Below are 20,700 nucleotides of genomic sequence, written 5' to 3'. Positions count from 1 at the left end.
ATCCAACTCCTCAACCCTACAGTTTAATTGTAAAGAGAACAAAATGCCACCATTCTTAAATGCCACCATTCCACAAACACGCTCCAACAAACGGCACGAGGCAAATATAAGAATATTAATTTTTTTCCCAGATAAAACCATACATTTTTCTTATAAAATAGTCTTCTGGGTACTAGTATATTCCAAAGGAAAAGAGAAGCCAATGCAATTTAAAACTCCTTCCTATTCCATCTTTAAATAAATACTATTTAAATAACTTTGATTTGTTCACTCATAAAGAAAGAAATATCAGTGTTTCACATTTAAACATACACTTGTCAGCAAGGTATAAAAAAAGTATTTCATATTAAGATTTTAAAATGTCAGTGATAAAGAAATGTTAACTGATTTAGAACCAACTACTAATTCCTCTTAAAAAAAAGTGATGCATCTTTTTTGACTTAAAACAAGGAAGCTGCTATGGAGCAACTAGTCTATCCTTCAGCCACTATTGTACAGCAACACAGGGTGATCAGTTTTATTCAACACCTACAGGCTTATGGTTCAGCAACACAAAAGGTCTTCTGGGCAGTACTGGCATAAAGAATTTCTGTGAGATGACCTGCTCCTTCCCTACCCTTCCCCTCTACAAAATATTTTTCTGGGCTACACTGGGATCTCTATCAGTTCATAGCACAGCCCAATACACAGCTACACAACTGAGGGTGGTACAGGCAGGTGATAAAGAAATCTTACTACAGAGAACCCCCCCATCCTACCAAACACAACCTGAGGGCATGTGTAGTGAGTTAAGCCAATCTCTCTCCTCATGATTAGCAGTAACAGAGATAAAGGAACCAGGAAAGAAATTGCCAACGTCTACATTTACCTAGGAAATCAGTAGGAACATGCAGCTTTGAGAAACAAGACTACAAAGAGCACTCTTCCCACTTCTCTGAGGCCAAACTCGCCTGTTGTTTATTCTTACACTAGTTCAAATAGGGACCATCTAAATTTCACAGGAACAAGCATTTTTTACAAAATAAAATTAATTGCTCACACAGCACACCTGAAGAAAAGATGCCAGGTGTACTCACAATTCAGCGTAGGGAACAAACAAGAAACAGAAATTTAGTATTTTTAATAGTTCTCTTTACTTACACTGAAGAAAAGTAGCTTGTAAGCGATAAATTGCGTATAATATATGCAATTATGTAGATCACATTCCTAAAAACTATGGAGACCCTAAATGACAGTCTTTTACCACCTCTAGTTTTATACTGACTCTATTGCAAGACCCAACAAGAAAAAAACTAAAACAGGAGAGCAAGTCAGCCTTCTCAGCTCTCACTTTTCTTCCTCAGACCCCAGATACAATTTCTGCATTTAAAATGAGCCCATGGCCTGGCAGTGTAAATTATCTGCCCCCAGTAGATCACCGGCAGCCTCCACATTTATGTATACTTCAGCACCCTTCAGTCATTTTCTTACTGACCCGACTGAAATTTGATCTGTGCTGACCCAATGCAGATTAGTAACAGGCACTTCCACTGCCAGCTTTGCTCAGGTTATTTAACATGGCAGAGTACTACCTCTTACTTCAACTGAAGCACCCACTGGCAGAGTTGCCCAGATGGAGGAAAAATAAGCTTTCCAAAATAGCTACTATTGAAATGATTTCAGGCTACAGGAAAAAAGAGCTTGGAGACTGATTCTGCTCTTTTTCTGCCACTGATAACTTTTGATCTTGTGAAGTAAAAGACTAATTTACTTCACTTGTCTCATCTAAGTGAGCTTTGGACTATCACAAGCAAGTCAAGGTATAAATTAATATCAGTGTTTTAAAGGAGAAGTAGAACCTTTTGTGAGACTTCTTGATAGCATTTGAAAAAGCAGGTCTATCAAGGTTTACTCTCCTGATGGAAAGAACCCTGAGACCAAATTTTTGAAACTGTTAGCTCCAGTAAGAGAAAGTCTTATCTTGGTCTCTCGCAACTGGTTATCTAAAGCATTCAACTGAAAGCTTGCTTTCTTCCTAGAGGGAGGAGAAAATTTTCCCAGAAAAAAACAAACAGAAACAGCCTTCACAACACACCAAAAGCAGGCAGTAAACACACCTCCAACACCCAATCTTAGTTAGCTATGCTACAGAAGTAGTATATAAATGAAACTTCATCATACAAAAGTAGAAAGACTTAGAAGACGAAGCAAGGTGCATGTTAACACTTAAACCAAAGCATCCACTGGGATGGATGACATGTGATAAGCTATCCTATGTAGTCTACATGAGCATAGTATGAAAGGACCAAAAAAACCAAAAGTAAGTTATCCTTCTCCTGTGCTTCTGAAATGTTTGCCAGCCACAAAACCACCTTCCTTCCAAATTTAAAACCCTCTTTTTTATGATTCAGAAAAGGTGTTGAAAACCCAACAAAACCAAAACAAACAAACAACCCAAACCCAACCTGCCTAATAATAATAGAGCCACAAAATAAATTAAAAACTTCCTGTCCTTGCAAGAACAGGAACTAGTATGTCATCAACATTCAAAGGGACATTCCATCAATCATCTACCTTATCTGTCTTCTGGATTGTATACTTTTGGGTGTGAGTAGTAAAGCATCCAAGAACATGCAGGTCTTTTGAAACTTTAAAGCATGGTTTACAAGGACAAATACCTTGAGAAAAATATTTCTCAAGCACTATTTGAATTAGAGTTATGATCTCAAAGCCAAGCTCTGCACTGTTAAGAGGTCTGGAGAAATCATAGGAGAATACAAGGCAATGAGAGAGCTGATATTTCCTAATACTTTTCCCATGCCCACAAAAGGAAGTCTGATGTGAGACAAGACCCCTGGAGGTAGTTGCTGGGAAACAACTTTCTCTGAAGCAGTTGTCGAGAAGTGCAACATGAATGAGAGAACAGGTGCAAATGTCATGCTGCTCCTGGGAACCCTACAACTCATCCTACAGAGACTCAGCTGGTTAAAGGCCTCAACTTACAGGGAGCCTGGCACAAAATGCAACAACCAACCAATCACAGAAAGAACAAAAGTCCCACCACCAAAAACTGTCTCTTCCTAAGCTCTTGAAGGTATCAAGGAAAAGCTGTAAGAATAGTATTTACAATTACAAATCCCCAGTTCTCCATCTACTCCCAACACAGGGAGGTCAGGCAGCTGCTCTAACTTGCAGCAGCAATAGTACAGATTGCTCCTAAGCAGGAGTAACACATAAAGAGTAAATGAGCATAAACTTGCTACCCTGCTCTAAATCCTGCCTGTCCGTCCACCATGAGGTGACAGGGGAACAGCGAAGGCAGTAACACAACCTGAAGAGTCTTTTCCTTAAGAATCAAGCTGGTCTGCTTAACCTTTTGAAACATATTCAGCTGGGAAAAAGGAAAAAAAAAAAAAAAACAAAACAAAACAAATCCCCAGCCAACATCAGTGATGTAAAACATGAGATTTATCTTTCAACATGTTTTATCTATGGTAACAAAGTGAGATGGTTTAGGTTGGTGGATCTTCTTTTTCCCCAAATGTCTATTTCCTGACAGGCATTTACATACTTGTATGCCTGCACAAAGAATCAAGCTCCAATTCTAATCAGTACATAAAATTTTGTTTTACAGAGTCTAGATGTCAACTAAATTTTTTTCCATAGTGCAAAACAGAAAAACAGAACTGACCACTGCAACAGAAGCTTTTTAATGTATTCTGCAGAAAATATTGTATACATCTTTAAAAAAATCAGAATACCTTAAGTAAACACTCTTAAACACCCAACATAACCAGTAACAGAGTCTCAAAAGAGTGGGAGACATTAGGGGAAGCATAAACAGTATTTTCTGACAGACAAAATGAACAGCAGCCACAAGGAAAACAGGGCCCAAATGAAAGAAACCCTCTTTTTTGATTTTTGCATAGCAACTATAAAGTTAAGACAGTAACTCATTACTATACTCATCAGAAGCCAGAAAAAAAGATGTCAGGGACCTGAAAGCTGTTAAAAGACAACACTGACCCTCTCTTCTCTGCCTGAATACAAAGCTGTAAGTTGTAAGACAGTGGTCCCCCAAATCCTAACAGACCACCTTAACAGTTACTTCAGCCTATGCTTTGGAGGAGAGTTGACAAAGTTCCCTCACCACCTGAGGCACTCCAGAGCACAGTAAGGAAACAAGACTGCAGCAGGTTTCTGTTCAAGGCATCAGCCAGCTCCATTCTCCAAAGACACTCCAAGTCTTTGGGAGGTGCAGCAGAGTCAAACTGATTTGATTCTCCAAAAAACGGAGGATCATTTAGATGTATTTTTGTTGTCTTTTGTACAGACCTTCCCGCTTCAGAAGCAAGAGTCATCGTTTTCTATTTAGTTTAATGGACTTCAAGTGTTAATCTAAAAATATATACCAAAATAACTACTCCTGAAATAATCAAGTTCCCCAAAGACAGGCTTCAATTTTAGCACTACAAATACTACTGGAATTGCAAGCATTTAAATAAATCCATATACTAAGCTTCCAAATTACATGTAAAAATTCAATCATTAAGGTATTTGTCCTTATAGTAATGCTTATTTAACTTAATTTAAATCAAGTACTTAAACAATTTGTTACATGAAAAGCTGAATTCTGCTGGAGAAATAGCAGGCAGTTCCTGAAACTTATCTTTTCAGTGAAATAGCCTCCATTTTTTAACAGTTCATAGCAACAATCAGTGGTCCCAAAAATCACACAATTCTTACTGTGTTATGATGGATATTATGACAGACTTCTAAGAAATCACTATGAGAGTCTTAAATCTGTACAATGGTGGTGTTACCAACTGAAGTTAACAGCAACACTTAAACCTCACTATCACTAAAGGTACCTTGTTTTTACATGGGTTTCCAATGCGGGGGCGTTATTTGACACATCTGACAATAGTTATTAACAATTTAATTGAATTTGGTATTTATAGGCTTGTTTCTTATTGCATGAAAAGATGTTAGAATAGTAATCAGAAAAACTGGGTTTCAAGATTTAAGGGAATTTTGAGACTATTTAAAACCATGTGAATCTGCAGAGAAATTTTGTCCAGTTAGCTTCCTTTTAAAAACACTACAGTTACTGGTAAATTGACACAAGCACTTTTCTTAATAAGAATAAATACAGGAGTAATGCCATATAATTCTATGTCATGGCACTGACTGATCATCAACTCCAGGAAGCATCAACTACATTATACACAACCCTAACCAGCTAAAGGGTTATGCGTAGGTCTTCCTAACAAAACGCAGGGGAATATAGCTTGGGGAGCTCTCCCAGTGTTCTGTTCTAGACAATATTTCATTTACTTCTGTCATTTGTTTTTTTGCAGGGAAGTGACAAATAATTAGCTCTGCTGACACACTGAACAGTGACAGAGTAGTACCTTCACTCTTCATGCTATGCCACTTATCTTAATTTTCCCCTCTCAGATCACTTAACCGGCCACGATTTCCCTACAGCAGAAATCTAAGCAATACATAAAATAATGAAACGCAGTTGCTGAAATCACTCAATCCAGCAAACAATAATTGCAATTAAGTGATCCATTTAACTATGTGTTCAGAGATTGAAGTTACAAATAACATTAGCGTGTATTCCAAAAATACTTGCATCTCACCACAAACAAAGCATGCTAAGTTTAAGACTAATGTACAGCTTATCTTGCGCAGTATTACTTTTTAAGAGCTGTTTTTAACTGCTACTACTCTTTTTATGGTAATTCTACATATCCTAATAGGGCAGTATACAGTATATGTAACTAAAAAAAACCACTGTCTGCCCACCGTAAAGATACAAGCAGAAGAAACAATCTATGCAACAACAGTAAAGATTAAAATTCTTAAAGTTTCAAGAAACTAAACAGCATTCATTACTGGGAGTAGAAACAAAGTCTACAAAAAGAAAGAGAAATCTTTAAAAAGTCATCCCAGTCAAAACTCAAGACACTTCTAATCTCAAGACATCCTAGAAAGAACTGGATCCCGATAGAGGAGAAAGAACAGTTCTTGAACAGGAACATATTATCCATCCGTGTTCGCAGGACGAAAAGATAACCAGAAGCCAAACGCTGAGAAGCCACCCAGGCAACTACCATACAGTTGCCCAGAAAAAATGGCACATGATTTGTGGGATGAATGTTCACTTAACAAAGACAAAAATGGAACAGAAGTGGAATAAAATCCAGATGAGCTGAATATAAAACCAGGAGTATTCTCATAAAGAGAGGTGAATCACCTTGTTCTTTGAACTGGCAAGTTCTCAAAGCTATTTATAATTAAAAAGAAAAAAATAAAATCGAACCCCATGCAAAACAAAAATCCCACCAAATACACATCCCACCATAACCCCGCTGAACTTACAACCCCAAATACTAGCTAAAGGGTCCTCATTCCTATTCTGCTGAAACCTTTACTTATGACTTCGAACAAAGATACTGCAGTTCCAACACTTCACCTGGAAAGTACTGCCTTAATATATAATAGGTGAAACTTGTGGTGGCCTCCAAGCTTCAGGCAGGGAGAGAACACATCTTCCGTACTGCCTAAGCCTTCAAAACTACCAAATGCCAGTGCTTTACTTCTCCAGACCCTCAAAATACTGACTAATCCTGTCAAAAACCTGAGACTAAAATGTCTCCCAGCATGTCCAAAGCAGTTTCCCTTTTTCACGCTATTAAGTCACTCAGAAATCCACTCGTTCTGCCCATAACTGAAATAAAACTGTACTTGTTTGAAGTTTATCTTAACTCTGAAAAAGCACACCCAAACGCTTTTACCGTAAAACCTGGAAAACAACCAAAAGGTAAAAAAAAAAACCTACCAAGTTGATTAAGAACAGGGAGAGCTACATGGCAGGAAAAAAAAGAAAGAAAGAAAGAAAGAAAGAAAGAAAGAAAGGAAAACGCCACTGAAGACACATAGTACACAAATATGAAAGAATAAACAGACCGATGAAAGTACAGCCATGTTACTACCACTATCCCATTAAGTACAACGCCTACGTGCTCGAGAACGGTTTTTTTAAGTGTTAAACAGCCACAGTTTATCATGAACCAGAATTATGTTCGCCGAATAGAAAATTATCGTCTTCTGAAACACGGGGTCCTGCTGCGCAGCCAAAGGGCAGAGAAATACCGATTTTACAGTAGAGATTATGCACAGGGGGCCAACGCTGCCCAGCCCGAGCGCCGGCTGCCGCCGCCGGCCCTTTTGGAGAGGCCATCGGCCTGCGAGAGGGGAGGGGGCAGGGCGGGGGGCCCGCAGGGGCAGCTGGCACCGGGCCGGCCTCCGCCGCCTGCCCGCCTCTTGGAGAGTGCCTCCGGGAACCGGAGGAATAAAACCCAAAAAACCCAAGAGGGATGAAGGGGGGGTGGGGGGAAACCCCACCACAGGGGCAGGGCAGGGCGGCCCGAGGCGGCCGCTAGGGCCGCGGCACCCCCCGCTCCCACCCGGCGGACGGTGAGTTACCTCATGCTGTAGGCACCGGCGCCCAGCTCCTGCCCGATGCCGGAGAGGCTGGCGTCGAAGTCGTGCACCAACCCGGACTCGATCACCTCATCCATCTTCAGCACCCACGCCATCTTCCGCCGCCCGCCGCGCTCCCGCGGCGCCGCGGGAGGAGCCGGACGGGGAGGAGCCGCTCCGCTCGGCCCCGCCGCCGCTCCTGCTGCTGCTGCTCCGCCGGGAGGCGGCGCCGGGAGACAGCGAGGGGCCGGAGGAGGATGCGGGGTGCGCGGGGATATCGGGGTGCGTGCGGGGCGGGGGGAACGGGGAAGAACGGGGAGAAAGGAGGGGGAGTCCGTCCGCGATCAGCCCCGGGGGAGCCCTTTCCCCGCGGCGCGACCAGGACGCGGGGTCGCTCTCAGCATCCTGCGCTCGCCCGGCCGCCGCGGGGGGCTGGGGACCGGGCGGCCGCCACCACCACCGCCTCCTCCACCACCTCTGCCACCGGCTCCTTCCCCGCCGCCCCCGACCGGACGCTGACCAGGGCCACCGCCGCCCGAGCTCCGACCCAGCCCAGCGGCGCCTCCCGCCGCATCATTCACAGGGAGGCGGCGGCGGGAGCAGCAGCAGCAGCGCGGACACCCGCCGCCACCACGGCCCGGCCGGAGAGAAGGAGCAGCCGCCCGCCTCACGCGGCTGTGACGGTCGCCCCCCGGGCGGGGGGCTCCCCGCTGCCGCCGCCGGAGCCGCGCGCTCCGCCGGCCTGCCCCCTCTCGCGCCCAGCGCTGCCGCTCACGCCAACATGGCGGATACTCCCACCCCCCTCCCCCGTGCGGCTGCCGGGGCGGGGCGGAGGGCGGCCTTTCCCACCGATTGGCCGGCCTCCGCCCGAGGTTCCAATCAGAGAAGCGTAGTGAAGGTTGAGGGGGTAGCTCAGCCAATGACGGGGGACTGCCTCACGCCAGGCGACGTCAGCGGGAGCCCCGCCCCAGGGCGGGCAGGCCCGTCGTGCACCGCGGCGACGCCCTTCCGCCCTCCCTCCTCCCCCGCCCGGCATGCTGGGAGCGGAAGCGGAAACGGAGCCGAAGGGCGGGCAGGAAGCGGCGTCAGGTCCCCGCGTTACAGCTTCGCGGGGCGGGCGGCCGTGAGGGCTGAGTCCTTCCCCCGCCTCCGGGGCCGCACCTCCCGGTGCGGGGCGGTCGCAGCCACGGAAGCCGGAGCGTGTGTCACGGGCCGCAGGCTCCCCCAGAGCCGGCTGGGCGGAGGAACGGGCGCGGCCCGGCCCCGCCTCGCCCTCGGCCACTGCAGCCCGCCCGGCTCGCGAAAGGCAAATCAGTTACACCGCAGTACGTCAGCTTCTTATTCTCGGAAGAGAGTAACGGTGTCGGAAAAGAAAGCGGCTGACGTCGCCTGCTGTGCCTCTACCTTTATTTTCCAAAGAACAGAGGAGCTTACCCTAAAGAACCCAAACCTAGCTGCAATCTAAAAGACCAATTAACAATCTTCAATACTATGGGGTGATAGAAAAAAGACTAAAGTACATGCAAGGCAGAAAAATACTTAGGTGTTATGTCTAGTATACTACTTCACATGCTGTAAATGCACTACTTCATGGGAGGAACAAAATCTCAACACCTCTGCACGCTGGAGTTGGTAGCCTGTTTTGCCCATCTGTGATTCAGGTCCATTTTCACATACCATGTCCTTTCCAAGGTCCTGAATAACAGCACTTGCTTGTGGAACTGTGCATGTCCTGAATCTTAAGAGTTCTAGTGCAGCTTAATTGGTACCCTTCCTAATGTATTTGCTCCCTTCCTGCTCTGCTGAGGACGACCGTGGAGAGATGGCGGACAGCACGGTGACCATGAGCCAGCAACATACCCTTGCGGCCAAGAAGGCCAACAGTGCCCTGGGCTGCATTAAAAGGAGTGTGGCCAGCAGGTCAAGAGAGGTTATCCTCCCCCTCTACCCTGCCTGAGTAAGGCCACATCTGGAGCGGTGTCCAGTTCTGGGCTCCCCAGTTTAAGAAGGACCGGGAACTGCTCAAGCAGGTCCAGTGGAGAGTTACATGATGATAAGGGGACTGGAGCATCTCTCTTACAAGAAAAGGCTGAGAGACTTGGGTTTGTTCAGCCTGGACACGAGAAGACTGAGTGGGATCTCATCGATTCTTACAAATATCTGAAGGATGAGTGTCAAGAGAGTGGGGCCAGACTCTGTTCAGTTGGAACACAGGAAGTTCTAGCTAAAATGAGGAAAAACTTCTTTTCTGTGAGAGTGACAGAGCAGTGGAACAGGCTGCCCAGGGAGGTTGTGGAGTCTCCTTCCCTGGAGACATTCAAAACCCACCTGGATGCACTCCTGTGCCCCCTGCTCTAGGTGTGCCTGCTCAAGCAGGGGGGTTGGACAAGATCATCTCCAGAGGTCCCTTCCAACCCCTGCCATTCTGTGATTCTGTGTGGACTCAAAGTCTCCAGCTTGTTAAAACAAAAGCGTGCCCAAATGTGAAGGCTCGCGTGCACTAGCAGGCAGGACAAACTCAGAAGTGACTGGAGACACACCAGACACGTGGTCATACTCTGAGGTCAGAGCCCTTTTGTCACCCAATTGCTAAAAGGAAGCTCCTGTAAACAGATACAGATCAAGCAGATACGGCTAATGTCAGCTTCAGGTTAAACTGCATGCACCTGTGGTAAGGTGAAAAGTGCACTATCTATAAAGGATTGTCTTTGCTTAGTATTCATTTCCTTTGTTTCTTTCTGGCCTTTGACTTGTTTCTTGGCCTGTTTTACAACAACTTAAGACCATTTTGTAGGTTTTGAGATGCATTAAGACTGCTTTTCTCTCCGTAACAGGCTACAGAGTTAAATCCAGATGTATTCCAGTAGCATCAACTTTGTCATTCTGGAATATGAGCTTACATTTTGTAAAAATTACTGAAGTAGCTTGACTTTATGCTATTACTAAAATTGATTATTTTATATTCTCCAAGGATGGGATCCAAGATGCACCTAAGCTTTTAATAAATAATTCTTACTGATTATAATGGCCTGGCAGTTGGAGAAGCCCAGGAGGGATGCAAGGAAGAACTGGAACTGCCAGCAGTTAGATTTTAATCCTGCCCCCTCTGGTCATAGAACACTTAGTCCAGTGAGTGGATGCTCATAGGGTAAGTAACCCACAGCTTCATGTAAAGAAGGGTTCTCGAAACAACTCAAATGTTAGTCATTCAGAGGATTGCTAAATAATTTTATGAGAGGTTTCATTAAAATGATACACCCAGTGAAGAAACTACAGAAAAAGGGTTGAGACTGTAAAATGTATTTTCATCATGCCGTTATGTGCTTTAAGTAAAATTGCACAAGTTTTTTCAAAAGATACAAGTCAGGAAGGCCCCAACTTCATTAATGATTAACAAAATACTATCTGTTGTTCAAAATGTACGTACAACCTCCTCAAAGCTGAAGAGGAACACACAGGCCATGATTTTTGTTTTTTAAAGGCAATTTATAAGTTAAGATTCTACTGCCAGCTTCTGTAGAAAATGGTACTGGTATTTTTGCTGCTGTAATTGATTTAAGAGTTTTCTGCCTGTCTGTGGACAGGTGAACAATTCATCTGCATGTAAGAGGAAGCTGAAAAAAAGAGGGAAGTTTATAAAAAAGGCATGCTTATGGACAAGTCACCAGCATAGGCGCTAGCTACCAAGTTACAGCTTTCAGTGAGAACTGAAATCACCACAGGCAAAATACCTCTTTTAAGTCTGACAAGATGACAACAATACCCTGAATTAATGAATTTATTATTATGACAGAACTATTTGTTAGCACTTCCGAAGATGGATAACAATCCAAATGATGGTATTAGTTTATTTCAGTGACTGTTATGGGATGTTTATGGTCCAGTTAATAAATCAGTAGGCATTATTCAGCATATAACCTAGTGGCTACAGGCTATCTTAAATGCCTACCATTGTAGAATTACAGAGTTTCAGCTGAGAACTCAAACCTTACCCTATGTGGACATTAGTAGAGCTAAAGTGGACTTGATGCAAATAAGGTAGCATAAATAACACTAAAAACCACTTCTGATTTTCTGATACAAAAGGAAGCAATGGCTTGTGGGAAAGTAAAAGTAGTGCAGTCTACTTCTGACAGAGATAAATTAAGACAGGATCCAAGACCAGAGAAGCCAGATGCAGTTTGATTTATGCATAGCAAAACTGGTTTCTCTGCTTACTATACTTACATTAACACAGCTACATAGCAGTTACAAGATCATAAACTGATGATTTTTATACTGGGAATTGCTTTCTTCTGACATAAATTCCAGCCACTGCTGAGGGCATCTCGAGTGGGTACAGTAAGACCCATCCTCTCACAGTTCACTCTATAGATGTTGGGTAAAGCTTGTCTGTGATAAGCAAACTGAACTTTAGCATTTCTGAAGATGTTACCTTTAGCTCTTTTAGGACACAAAATGCCTTTCTATTGAACTACAAATATCACAGTGCATATCTTGAGCATTATTCATATCCCCAGCTAATTTCTAGTAGAGGCTTGTGGTGTGTTTGGGTTGGTTTTTTTGTTGTTGTTTTTAAAGTACAGGCCTGTGATGTGTTTGCTTTCTTTGGGGCAGGTTCCGTGATCAGTCCCATTCTCAGATCGTCCGCTGAGGACCAGCAGCGCACAGAAATACCACTTGCCAGCCAGATCTCGCCAACTCCAACGTATGGAGTTGTAACTTCAGCACAAATCAGCTCAAGTACTCAGCTTAAATGTCTGTTTTTTGTGATTATGATGCAGTGTTCTCAACTTTTGCTGAAAGAGTTAAGATACAGCTTTAGGCAGGTAGCAATTACAAACAGAAACCGTGAAAACAAAATTTTTTCTGTTCTCTTTTTCAGGTTTTTAAACTAGCCTTGTGATTTTTTTTAATGCCTACAGTTGACATTCTGCATATTGTAGTATGAATGGTGGCTGCTCCCATAGCATTTTTTAGTTTTTAATCCTAATTTTTCTGTTAGTCTTCCCATAATTTAATTTTCAGGATGATTTGTTGCTGAACTTTTATATAAGCCCCATGCAGGGTTCCACAAGTTAAGCCCATGAGCCTGTTTTGAGGATAAGATTACAGAATTTGTGCCTAAATTGTAAATATTTGCTTATTGGTAAGGCTGAGAGCAGAGGCTACAGACAGAGAAGACTCCATATGCTTTACAGAATGATACTACTTTCCTCCTGTCTCTCCCCAAAGCCTTGCCTGCATGAAAAGCATTCAAAACTTTCTACCTGCCTGGTGGAATTGTCTAAAATCAGAGTGAAGCATTTTGAGATCTCAGATTGCTTCTCTAACCCTCTGAGCAGGTCAAATCCACAAACTTAAGTCATCAGCAATGGCATTCCCTGAGGCCCTGCCATTCCATTTCTGCATACCCATCACCAGACCCTCCAGCTGGAATTGGAGATTTGATACAAGAGCGCGAAGCGCGTGCAGGGAAAGCCTGATTTTGCAAATGTATCTGCATAGATGTGTTCTAAGTACCGTTTTACTGGGATGTGGGAGAAGGGATCCTGGGACACTCCTTTCTCCACCTGCTCTTCACTAACGCTGCCTGGCATCCTCCCCTGAAGTTGATTGCTGTTTATATATAAGCCTTACTGACGTCTAGATGTGGGGCTGAAGTGTGGCACTCCACTAAGACCAGGCTGAAGCCTAGTGCCTGAACTAGGATAGGTTTGTAACCTTTTTGGTTACGTCAATTGGCCTCAGGGGCCAATCTTGTTAGCTCCTGTACACAACCCTGAATTTTTGGAAGTGCCCCCGCCCCCCCCCTACATTGTATTTCAATATGAAAACACAGATGTGTGCTGCCATCCAAACCTAAAGGCAGGTGCTCAAAAGTGTGTGGGAAGGGTAACTTCAGAGGGAGTTGAGTGGCAGATTTTTAGATAAGGGCGGGGGAAACCGAAGACAGACAAGGCCATGCTGAGAACAGGCCCTAAGAAAAGCAAGGAGGGGATGGAGCTCCTCTGGGCTGAAAGGAGGCTGAAGAAGGGGGACCAGAGGTGTGAGTGGGCATCCTCACTTCCCATTGCTGTTTGGTTCCTTTTGCACTGGGAACCGTGCATGTCACTTGTAAACAGGATTGCATGAGGGAACTCCAGCACCTGTTCTTCGTTTCTGGTTTACTGCTCAAGTCAGTAGAAGCGGCACTGTGTTTGCTACATACTTGTGTTAGTCTAAATTTCAAATCACCCTGACCTTTGTATTGAAATGGATTGATTTTATAAAACTCCACTGCAATTTCGTTAGTTTCATACTTTGGAACACAAATATAGCTGCAATTCCTTTGCTTTTTTTTAAACCTAAAACTCAACACATTTCTAATAAAAACATGCTACTCAACAATTCTACAAGAGCAGAAATAATGTTGTGATACAGCAATAGGTGTGAGACTACCAACATACAAAAAGCCATGTCAAGGTAGATGGTTAAACGTTATCATGTTTACATACATTGTATTTAGCCAAAAAGTAATAAGCTGAGGTTTAATACAGAGACTGAACCACATTATAAATTGAAACTCAAGATTATCTGGAGTCTATGAGCCTAACTCTTGTCAAAGCATAGTCCTTTTTAATTATAAGAAAAATCTGAATACTGTACACAAATAATATTTTAGTCACGAAGAGGTAAAGTAGGTTCATAGCTCACAGGAATGTGCTGATGCAATAAGCTATATATTGCATCAGAATTTCAACGCAAAGCATTTAGCCAGTGTGCCTGGACTGGTAGCACAAGCAGCCTGTAGTCCTGATCCTGCAGATCAGCTAAGCTTTAGCAGATAATCAAAGCAGATGCGAAACATCAAGGTATTTATAAGTCTGCATTACTTTGTATAAACAGTTTTGTCTACAGACTGTGAATGTAATTTGAAGAGAAACAAAAAATCAACACAGAAATGAACACAAACTGAATCTCCACGATGTTGACTGTACTGCTCAGACTGTTCTCAAAGCATCTAAGATCACCAGCTCGATTTGAAGGCTTAGAACTTGGGAATTAGCAAAGGCTGCGCAGTCTGCATTCTTATGTCTTATAGCATTATAATTATTGTTAAAAATCACCCCCATTCTTTTCTTACCGCAGGTAGCTGCTGTTACTGGTGGGATACTGGTGATGGTGATAATGTTCAGGCTGGCTGTGCCAGAAAAGCATTTTGGGATGAGACGAAGCGTTGTGCTCAGCTAAGAGGTGGTCACTGCAGCAATGGGAGAGAGGAAAGAGAAAACAAATACACGTATTCAGATTAAAGTCGCAGTTGGGTTCCTCTCACACCTTTACATTTAGCTGCTGCCAGCAAATTTGCTGGTGCCACTCTCTCCTGAAGAGGCCGGTAGCTGAAGTCTCGGCTGGTCCCCATGTACTCTCCTGCTCCCCAAAACTGCTGTGCCGTTAGTTGCTGCCCAGCTGCAAGGCTTGAGTACCAGCTGATGTGACACCAAGCATCGCCCAGACCTCAGCAGCATCCCTGCTGATCTCCTCCCCACCCTCCACACTGTCAGAGCCTCGCTGAGCAGAACTGTGTGTTACGGGGCCAAGAGAAAGAGCAATTTCATAGCACTTTTGCCTCAGAGAGGCATACAGCTCCCTCTTTACACAGTCCGCTCAGAGTACTTGGACATTTTAACCTGGAAGAGAACAAGAAAAAAAGGTGGAATATACAACAATCTCTTTAAGGTGAGCAAGATACCTTCTCAATAGTGTTTAGACTGTATTCCTTTTGCCTGTTCATTCTGTACAATAAGAATGTACAGTAAGTTATGGAATGTACTTGTAACTTCAAGTAGCAGGATACTACACAGTACAACTTTATAGTCACCTTCTTGCCATTCAAAAAGATTTTTAAAAAACCCAATGAAAGCACTGTCAGACTGCAGGGAAAATACTTATTCCAACATCCAACACACACACACACTTTAGGGAAAAATACTCAGATGCAAACCAGCTGCTTGGTGCACTCATGTCTCAGTGCCATTTGCTTGCCTGAGTTTGCAATATCGACTTTAAAACACACGAAATAGCTGGATCGACCAGTACTACGACCTTGACACTCAGAAATAAGAGGGCACACATCCAAAAACCTCATCTGAAAATAGTTACCTGCAGAGGGCACCCATTCTGCTTGAAATAGGAAGGCCTAATGAAAAATAGTAGTTTCTGGGTTTGTTTGTTTTAAATACCACCTGCACACAAGCACACACTGCTTGTTCCTTACAATTCATTCCATAAAATGATACTTTTAAAAGGTATTGCAATATTGTGACAACACCCAGGATATGAAAATCAGAATATCAAAGAGCAAGGTTCTGGAAAAAAAAAAGAGGAATTACTTATTAGAGTGATAGTCATATCCAGCAGTCAAAAAAACTTCAAACAACACTGTTGCTTGGATATTTTCATAGCATGAGGCAGTTCTCCTTTGACTTCCCATTCTCTTTCAACATGAAACACCACAAACAAAAAGCAAAGGCCATAATAATAATAGAAGAGGAACTGTAAATACAGGAGGAGAAAAAAACACCCACATGTGACGCTGTCCAGAAATGCAGACAAGGATTGGGATTGCTGGCTTAGTGATTCTAAGAGATTATTCTCTTCCAAGAGGCATCCAGGTACCTCAAGGAGGGCTGACATAACACAGACCTGCTTGTGTACAGAGACTGATCTTTGCTCCAGCAAGGATGAGAGATGGAGGAGCATCTCAAGGTGAGTTTTTCCACTTATATTTCTATATGTAACCTCATACTTTTACAAAGCGCCCTCCTAGCAGATGTAAAGGGCTGCATGAGTCCTAGTGATCACTGCTTCACTTTTTAAATAACTAATTTGATTTCAGTGACTGTAGGAAAAGCATATGTATCCTGCTATCCAGTTTGCTCCACCTACTGGCAAGTTGTAAAATAAAAATCACTCCATCTCTAGCCCTATATTTAGGCAAAGGTGTTTAAACGCGTACAGCGCGTTGTATTTGGAAGCCCCGTTTCCCTTTGCACTGATTATTCCCAAGAAAAGGACTACACCACCCTCAAACCACTTTCACGATCTTCCCTTGGGACTGACGTGAGCTTCCCACATAGAGGGCAGGCATCTGTTTTGTTCCGTGACTTGTATTTCTATTAAATGGAAAGAGTAATACCACAGATTCCCTCTAACTTGAAGAGCTTTCAGTCCCTAGCACAAGGTGGCTCCCAGCTCTTACGTGAATCCCACAGAGCTCATGTGGCTTTAAATTATCCAGCACTTTCCCCCCCACCCAAAGTGGCCTGTTGATTTTGACAGATGGGTGTTTGTCAAAATGCACATGGGAACACTGCAGTTTTGATCCATCTTTTTTTGTGAATCCCAAGAGAGAACCTGTGAGCAAAAGCAATTGACATTCCCAGACTAATCAGTAGCCTAATTTTTATTTATGTATGCACACACATCTAATATGTATACTAAAAAACTGCACTCCTATTTTTCCATCTTTAGCAGAGTAGACTTTGTTACTAACCCCTTTAGAATTAATTTTTCTATTTTTAAATAACACAGACACAACATACCAGAAGTCCTAGATTTGTTCTTAAGACAGACAACTTGCTGTTGTTGAAAATAACCACCCCGGGGGAGCTATTTTGAACTTGAGAGTGTGGCCACAAAAGCTGCCACTACAAACCATCATATCCCACGGCGACCACTGTTCCTGATGGAATAGAGAAGCAAAGCAGAACCAAATCTTGTGGTCTTCCATACAAAAGCACTGTGGAAAAGGAAAATTTGCCTCTCTTTTTTCCTTCCAAAGGTTGACAAGACCCTTGATGCACTACTTATAGAAGCTTTGAGTTCCTTTTATGGAAAGTACTAGACAGAACATGTAGGAAAGATGTTATTATTCAAACTGAAATTAAACACTAATAAAAATACTTTTCTTTCTTCTCTTTACAATCTTGTGTTTTGACTGATCCTTGTTGCAAACACTAAATGGGTAAAACCTCACGTACAGTATAGCTTAGTTTTAAAAATCAGTATAAATTTACCAGATTATATTTAATTCTGGTATTTTGCTGTGTGAAGCACTGTGTATTCCCCACACCCACACCTGCTGCCCTTGACTGACCTCTAGACATAAAGGTATGTGGTTACACGGTCTTGCAAGTTTGGGGACAAATAAGGTGAGCTTTTTATCTTGTACTGTTTATTGTTAAGGGGCTATTTTTGTTTCTTGCTTTATAATCTGCCCAGTAAATACTAAAACAGATCTCAGCAAAGGAGCACTGTATACACAAACAACAAGACATTATTTATTTAAAACATCTCTTGCTTTAAGGCTTGTGTATGGCATGCAAAGTCCAACCTGAAATTTAAGGTGGGGAGGCTAATGTTTTGCTAATGGGTGGATCTGCGCTGAAGTTAAGTACTTTAGCATATGGTGCCTGAAAACTTTAATTATTGGATTTTTCCATGAGCAGCATCCAAAATGATGGGGTCTCCTAAGGCATCATTCCATTTGCTCATCTTTTTTATAGTGATCAGACTCCTCACTTCATTTTCCGATTGCCCTTCTGAGAACTACAGCAAATGACATTAAATATTGGTATTATAACTGGTTATATACACAGAATGTCATCTTTGTGGCAAGTAAAAATTACTCTACAAACACCACACAGAAAAACTCAATCAGGTGCCATGTAAGACATTGTAAATTCAGCACACATTCTGAAAAAATATTTGAAGGAAGTTTTTGCCATCCAGGGATGATTTTTAGTTGTGCTTAAAATGCTAGGTCAGTTTAAAATTAGAAGACAGGTTTATATGAATGCAGGAGCAATCCCTACACCCTTCAGCCCCAAAACAGAGTCTAGAGGAGCAAGTAGTGCTATTTTGATGCACCCTGTTTGGTCTTTGGACTCTTTTTGGCCATGTAAAAGTTGCTGCCAAATGCAGGGTAACTTTGGAATGAAAACACCTGTCAAACCAGACATCGGTGACCCTGTTCCCCATAATCATTACGTAACACTGAGGTTTTGACATCTAGATGACACTCCCTGCTTGGATGGGCTGTGAATCCACCATACATGTATGTGAAAGGTGCTGGAACATATTTCTTGCCCTTCCTCATATGCACTTCTGAATACATAACCCATCTGTGTCTCCTACAAACACTGGTACTGGACTATATTCATTGCCACTACTATAAGTGAACTTTAACAATGACAGGTAACAATCAGAAGGAAGAAAAACTCCTGCATGTGATCCATCACTGCACAGACTTGCAGTTTTCACCACACATCTGATGTGTTAAGAGTTGGCCCAGCTCAGTCCTATTGCTGTGTGTGAAGGGGGCAAGAAGTACACGATCGCTGGTGACAGTCTGCGAACAGCGAAGCGCTGTGTCTGTTTAGCGCACTAAAGGATAAGCAGCAATGCCCGCATATTCTCCATGTCCACCTGCCACCTTTACTGTGGATTGTCAGATGGTTTTAGACATCCTAATCTCTGCCTGCTTAATGCTGAAGCACTGCAAGGACTGCTGCATTTATCAGTCCTTCCTCTGCGACACAGAACAACTCTCGAGAAGCAGGGCTGCCAAAAAGAAAGGAAGGGGCAATGGGAAAAAACAGAGAGAGTATTTTTGGTAGACCTCCTAAATTTCAGTAGAAATCTTAGGACACTAAGAGGACAGGACAAGGCAACATGTCACGGGGTACCTTACCAGAACAGCACGTGCAACTGAGCGCACTAAATACTTCAACAGCTCCTTCTGATCACTTTGATGAGATACATTAGATACGTAGCAGACCCTGTGCTTGGACTTGCTTCAGTATCTCCTTGATATGAGGCACTCAGAAATAACTTCATAGGTAAAGGAAAAATATGGATTGCTTCCAATGCCTCAAGTGTCAGTTCACAAAAAAAAGTTTGGCTTTTTCTGAAGAAAGCAGGGTATGTTCCTTTCCTCATGGGAAAGGACGTCTAAAAAAAAAGTCTGAAATTCTCCAGTGCAGGGTGTTCCTGCTCTGCAGTTTATTCCTCCATAGTCATATTCCTCACATAACCCTACTTCTGAATCTAAGAGGATGTGATTAAGATGCTGAGGTATGAACTGAGGAGTAAACACCTTACTGACTTTACATCTTAGGAGATAAAGACATGGTAAGTACTACCTTTGCTTTCTTCTGTTTCTTCTGCTGCCTTTTAGGAAGACTTTAAGGCCTGCAAAGGAGCCTGTCACATGGAGATCATTGGTAGGCATAAACAGATTTAGACACCAACATTGCCCAGAGAAAAATTTGATTTAACCCATCACATCACACCCAAATCAAAACTTAAGTTAGCAGGGTTTTGGGGCTGTGCCAAAGGACAGAGTCAGGTCTTTTTGTAGAAGATTCAGAAGTCTGTAAAGGTGGACAAGTTCAAGTGTTTGTTACCCTGCTATTCTGTGCTTGCTGTGTGCTTACTTGGTAGTCAAAAAAAAAAAAAAAAAATCAAAACCAGTATCTGGACTGGCAGACTGCTGCAGCAGCCTAGGCTTCCTGCCCGTTCTGACACAGAAAAGGCAGCTCAGCTCCTTCTCATTCCTAATTGACAAAGTCCCTTTTCCCCAAGGCTCTGAGGCAGCTTTGGAACTCTTCCAGGTCTAACATTTTCTAGCACCTTGCTGTCTTGGCTTTGAGGACAAAATCCTCAAATATCAGTGTTTTCCTCTTAATTCACCATGCAGAAAGCAAGACTGTCTGTATTCCAAGAAAATCCCCTTCCTAAAAACATTACAAACCATATGGCATTTTTAAGGTTTTTAAGAACAAGAGCTACACCTTACAGGGGGTTAAATTAAGTATATATACCATGTCTCTCTCCTCATGTTCTGTAACAACCCTGTTATTTTCCACTTCCTAACAGGGCAAAAATCTCCCTTCTTGCATGGTTCAAGAAGCAATGGCTCATTAACAGACTTCTGAGAAAGGGCAGCCTCTGATGATACCAGCAGTTGCTTTTAAGTTTGAAAAAGTTTCCTCTGACAATTTCTGAACAAACAACAATCAAGTAATACCCAATTAAGATTTATCTTCCTAAGCAAATACAGGCCATCTAAATAGTGACGCATGAAAACTCCTTAGGGAAAACAGGTCATTTCATCTGGGTAAAATAGTTCGATTAGTTGGCCAACATGGCCACAGCTGTCATATGAAAGATCAAAAACCA

The 20,700-nt window shown here is 42.9% G+C and overlaps 1 protein-coding gene and 1 long non-coding RNA gene across 7 annotated transcripts in view; one reads left to right on the top strand and one right to left on the bottom strand.

The window, feature by feature from the left end:
* The window catches only part of UBP1 (upstream binding protein 1), a 44,497-nt gene extending 36,223 nt beyond the window's left edge, over nucleotides 1-8,274 (bottom strand). For 2 of the 5 annotated variants that reach the window (XM_064444019.1, XM_064444023.1), the window contains exon 1: nucleotides 7,477-8,273. In XM_064444019.1, the coding sequence (XP_064300089.1) occupies nucleotides 7,477-7,589 (113 nt within the window). In that variant the 5' untranslated portion in view covers nucleotides 7,590-8,273. Of the gene's footprint in view, nucleotides 1-7,476 lie in introns of all 5 variants that reach the window. The other 3 variants (XM_064444021.1, XM_064444024.1, XM_064444020.1) reach the window with 2 other exon arrangements.
* A 1,551-nt stretch (nucleotides 8,275-9,825) lies between these two features.
* On the top strand, nucleotides 9,826-17,412 carry LOC135312029 (uncharacterized). Of its 2 annotated transcripts, XR_010371650.1 has the most exons (5): nucleotides 9,826-10,144; nucleotides 10,445-10,621; nucleotides 14,605-15,195; nucleotides 16,121-16,224; nucleotides 17,050-17,412. It is a non-coding gene; the product is annotated as an uncharacterized LOC135312029 (long non-coding RNA). The 2 variants fall into 2 exon arrangements; XR_010371649.1 differs by lacking the exons at nucleotides 9,826-10,144; nucleotides 10,445-10,621 and adding an exon at nucleotides 14,244-14,327.
* Nucleotides 17,413-20,700: the final 3,288 nt, after the last annotated feature.

The sequence above is a fragment of the Phalacrocorax carbo genome, chromosome 2 (assembly GCF_963921805.1).
Source record: "Phalacrocorax carbo chromosome 2, bPhaCar2.1, whole genome shotgun sequence".
In the NCBI taxonomy this organism is placed as follows: Eukaryota; Metazoa; Chordata; class Aves; order Suliformes; family Phalacrocoracidae; genus Phalacrocorax; species Phalacrocorax carbo.
Note: the sequence above shows the minus strand (reverse complement) of the source record. Positions and strands in the feature narration are given on the sequence as shown.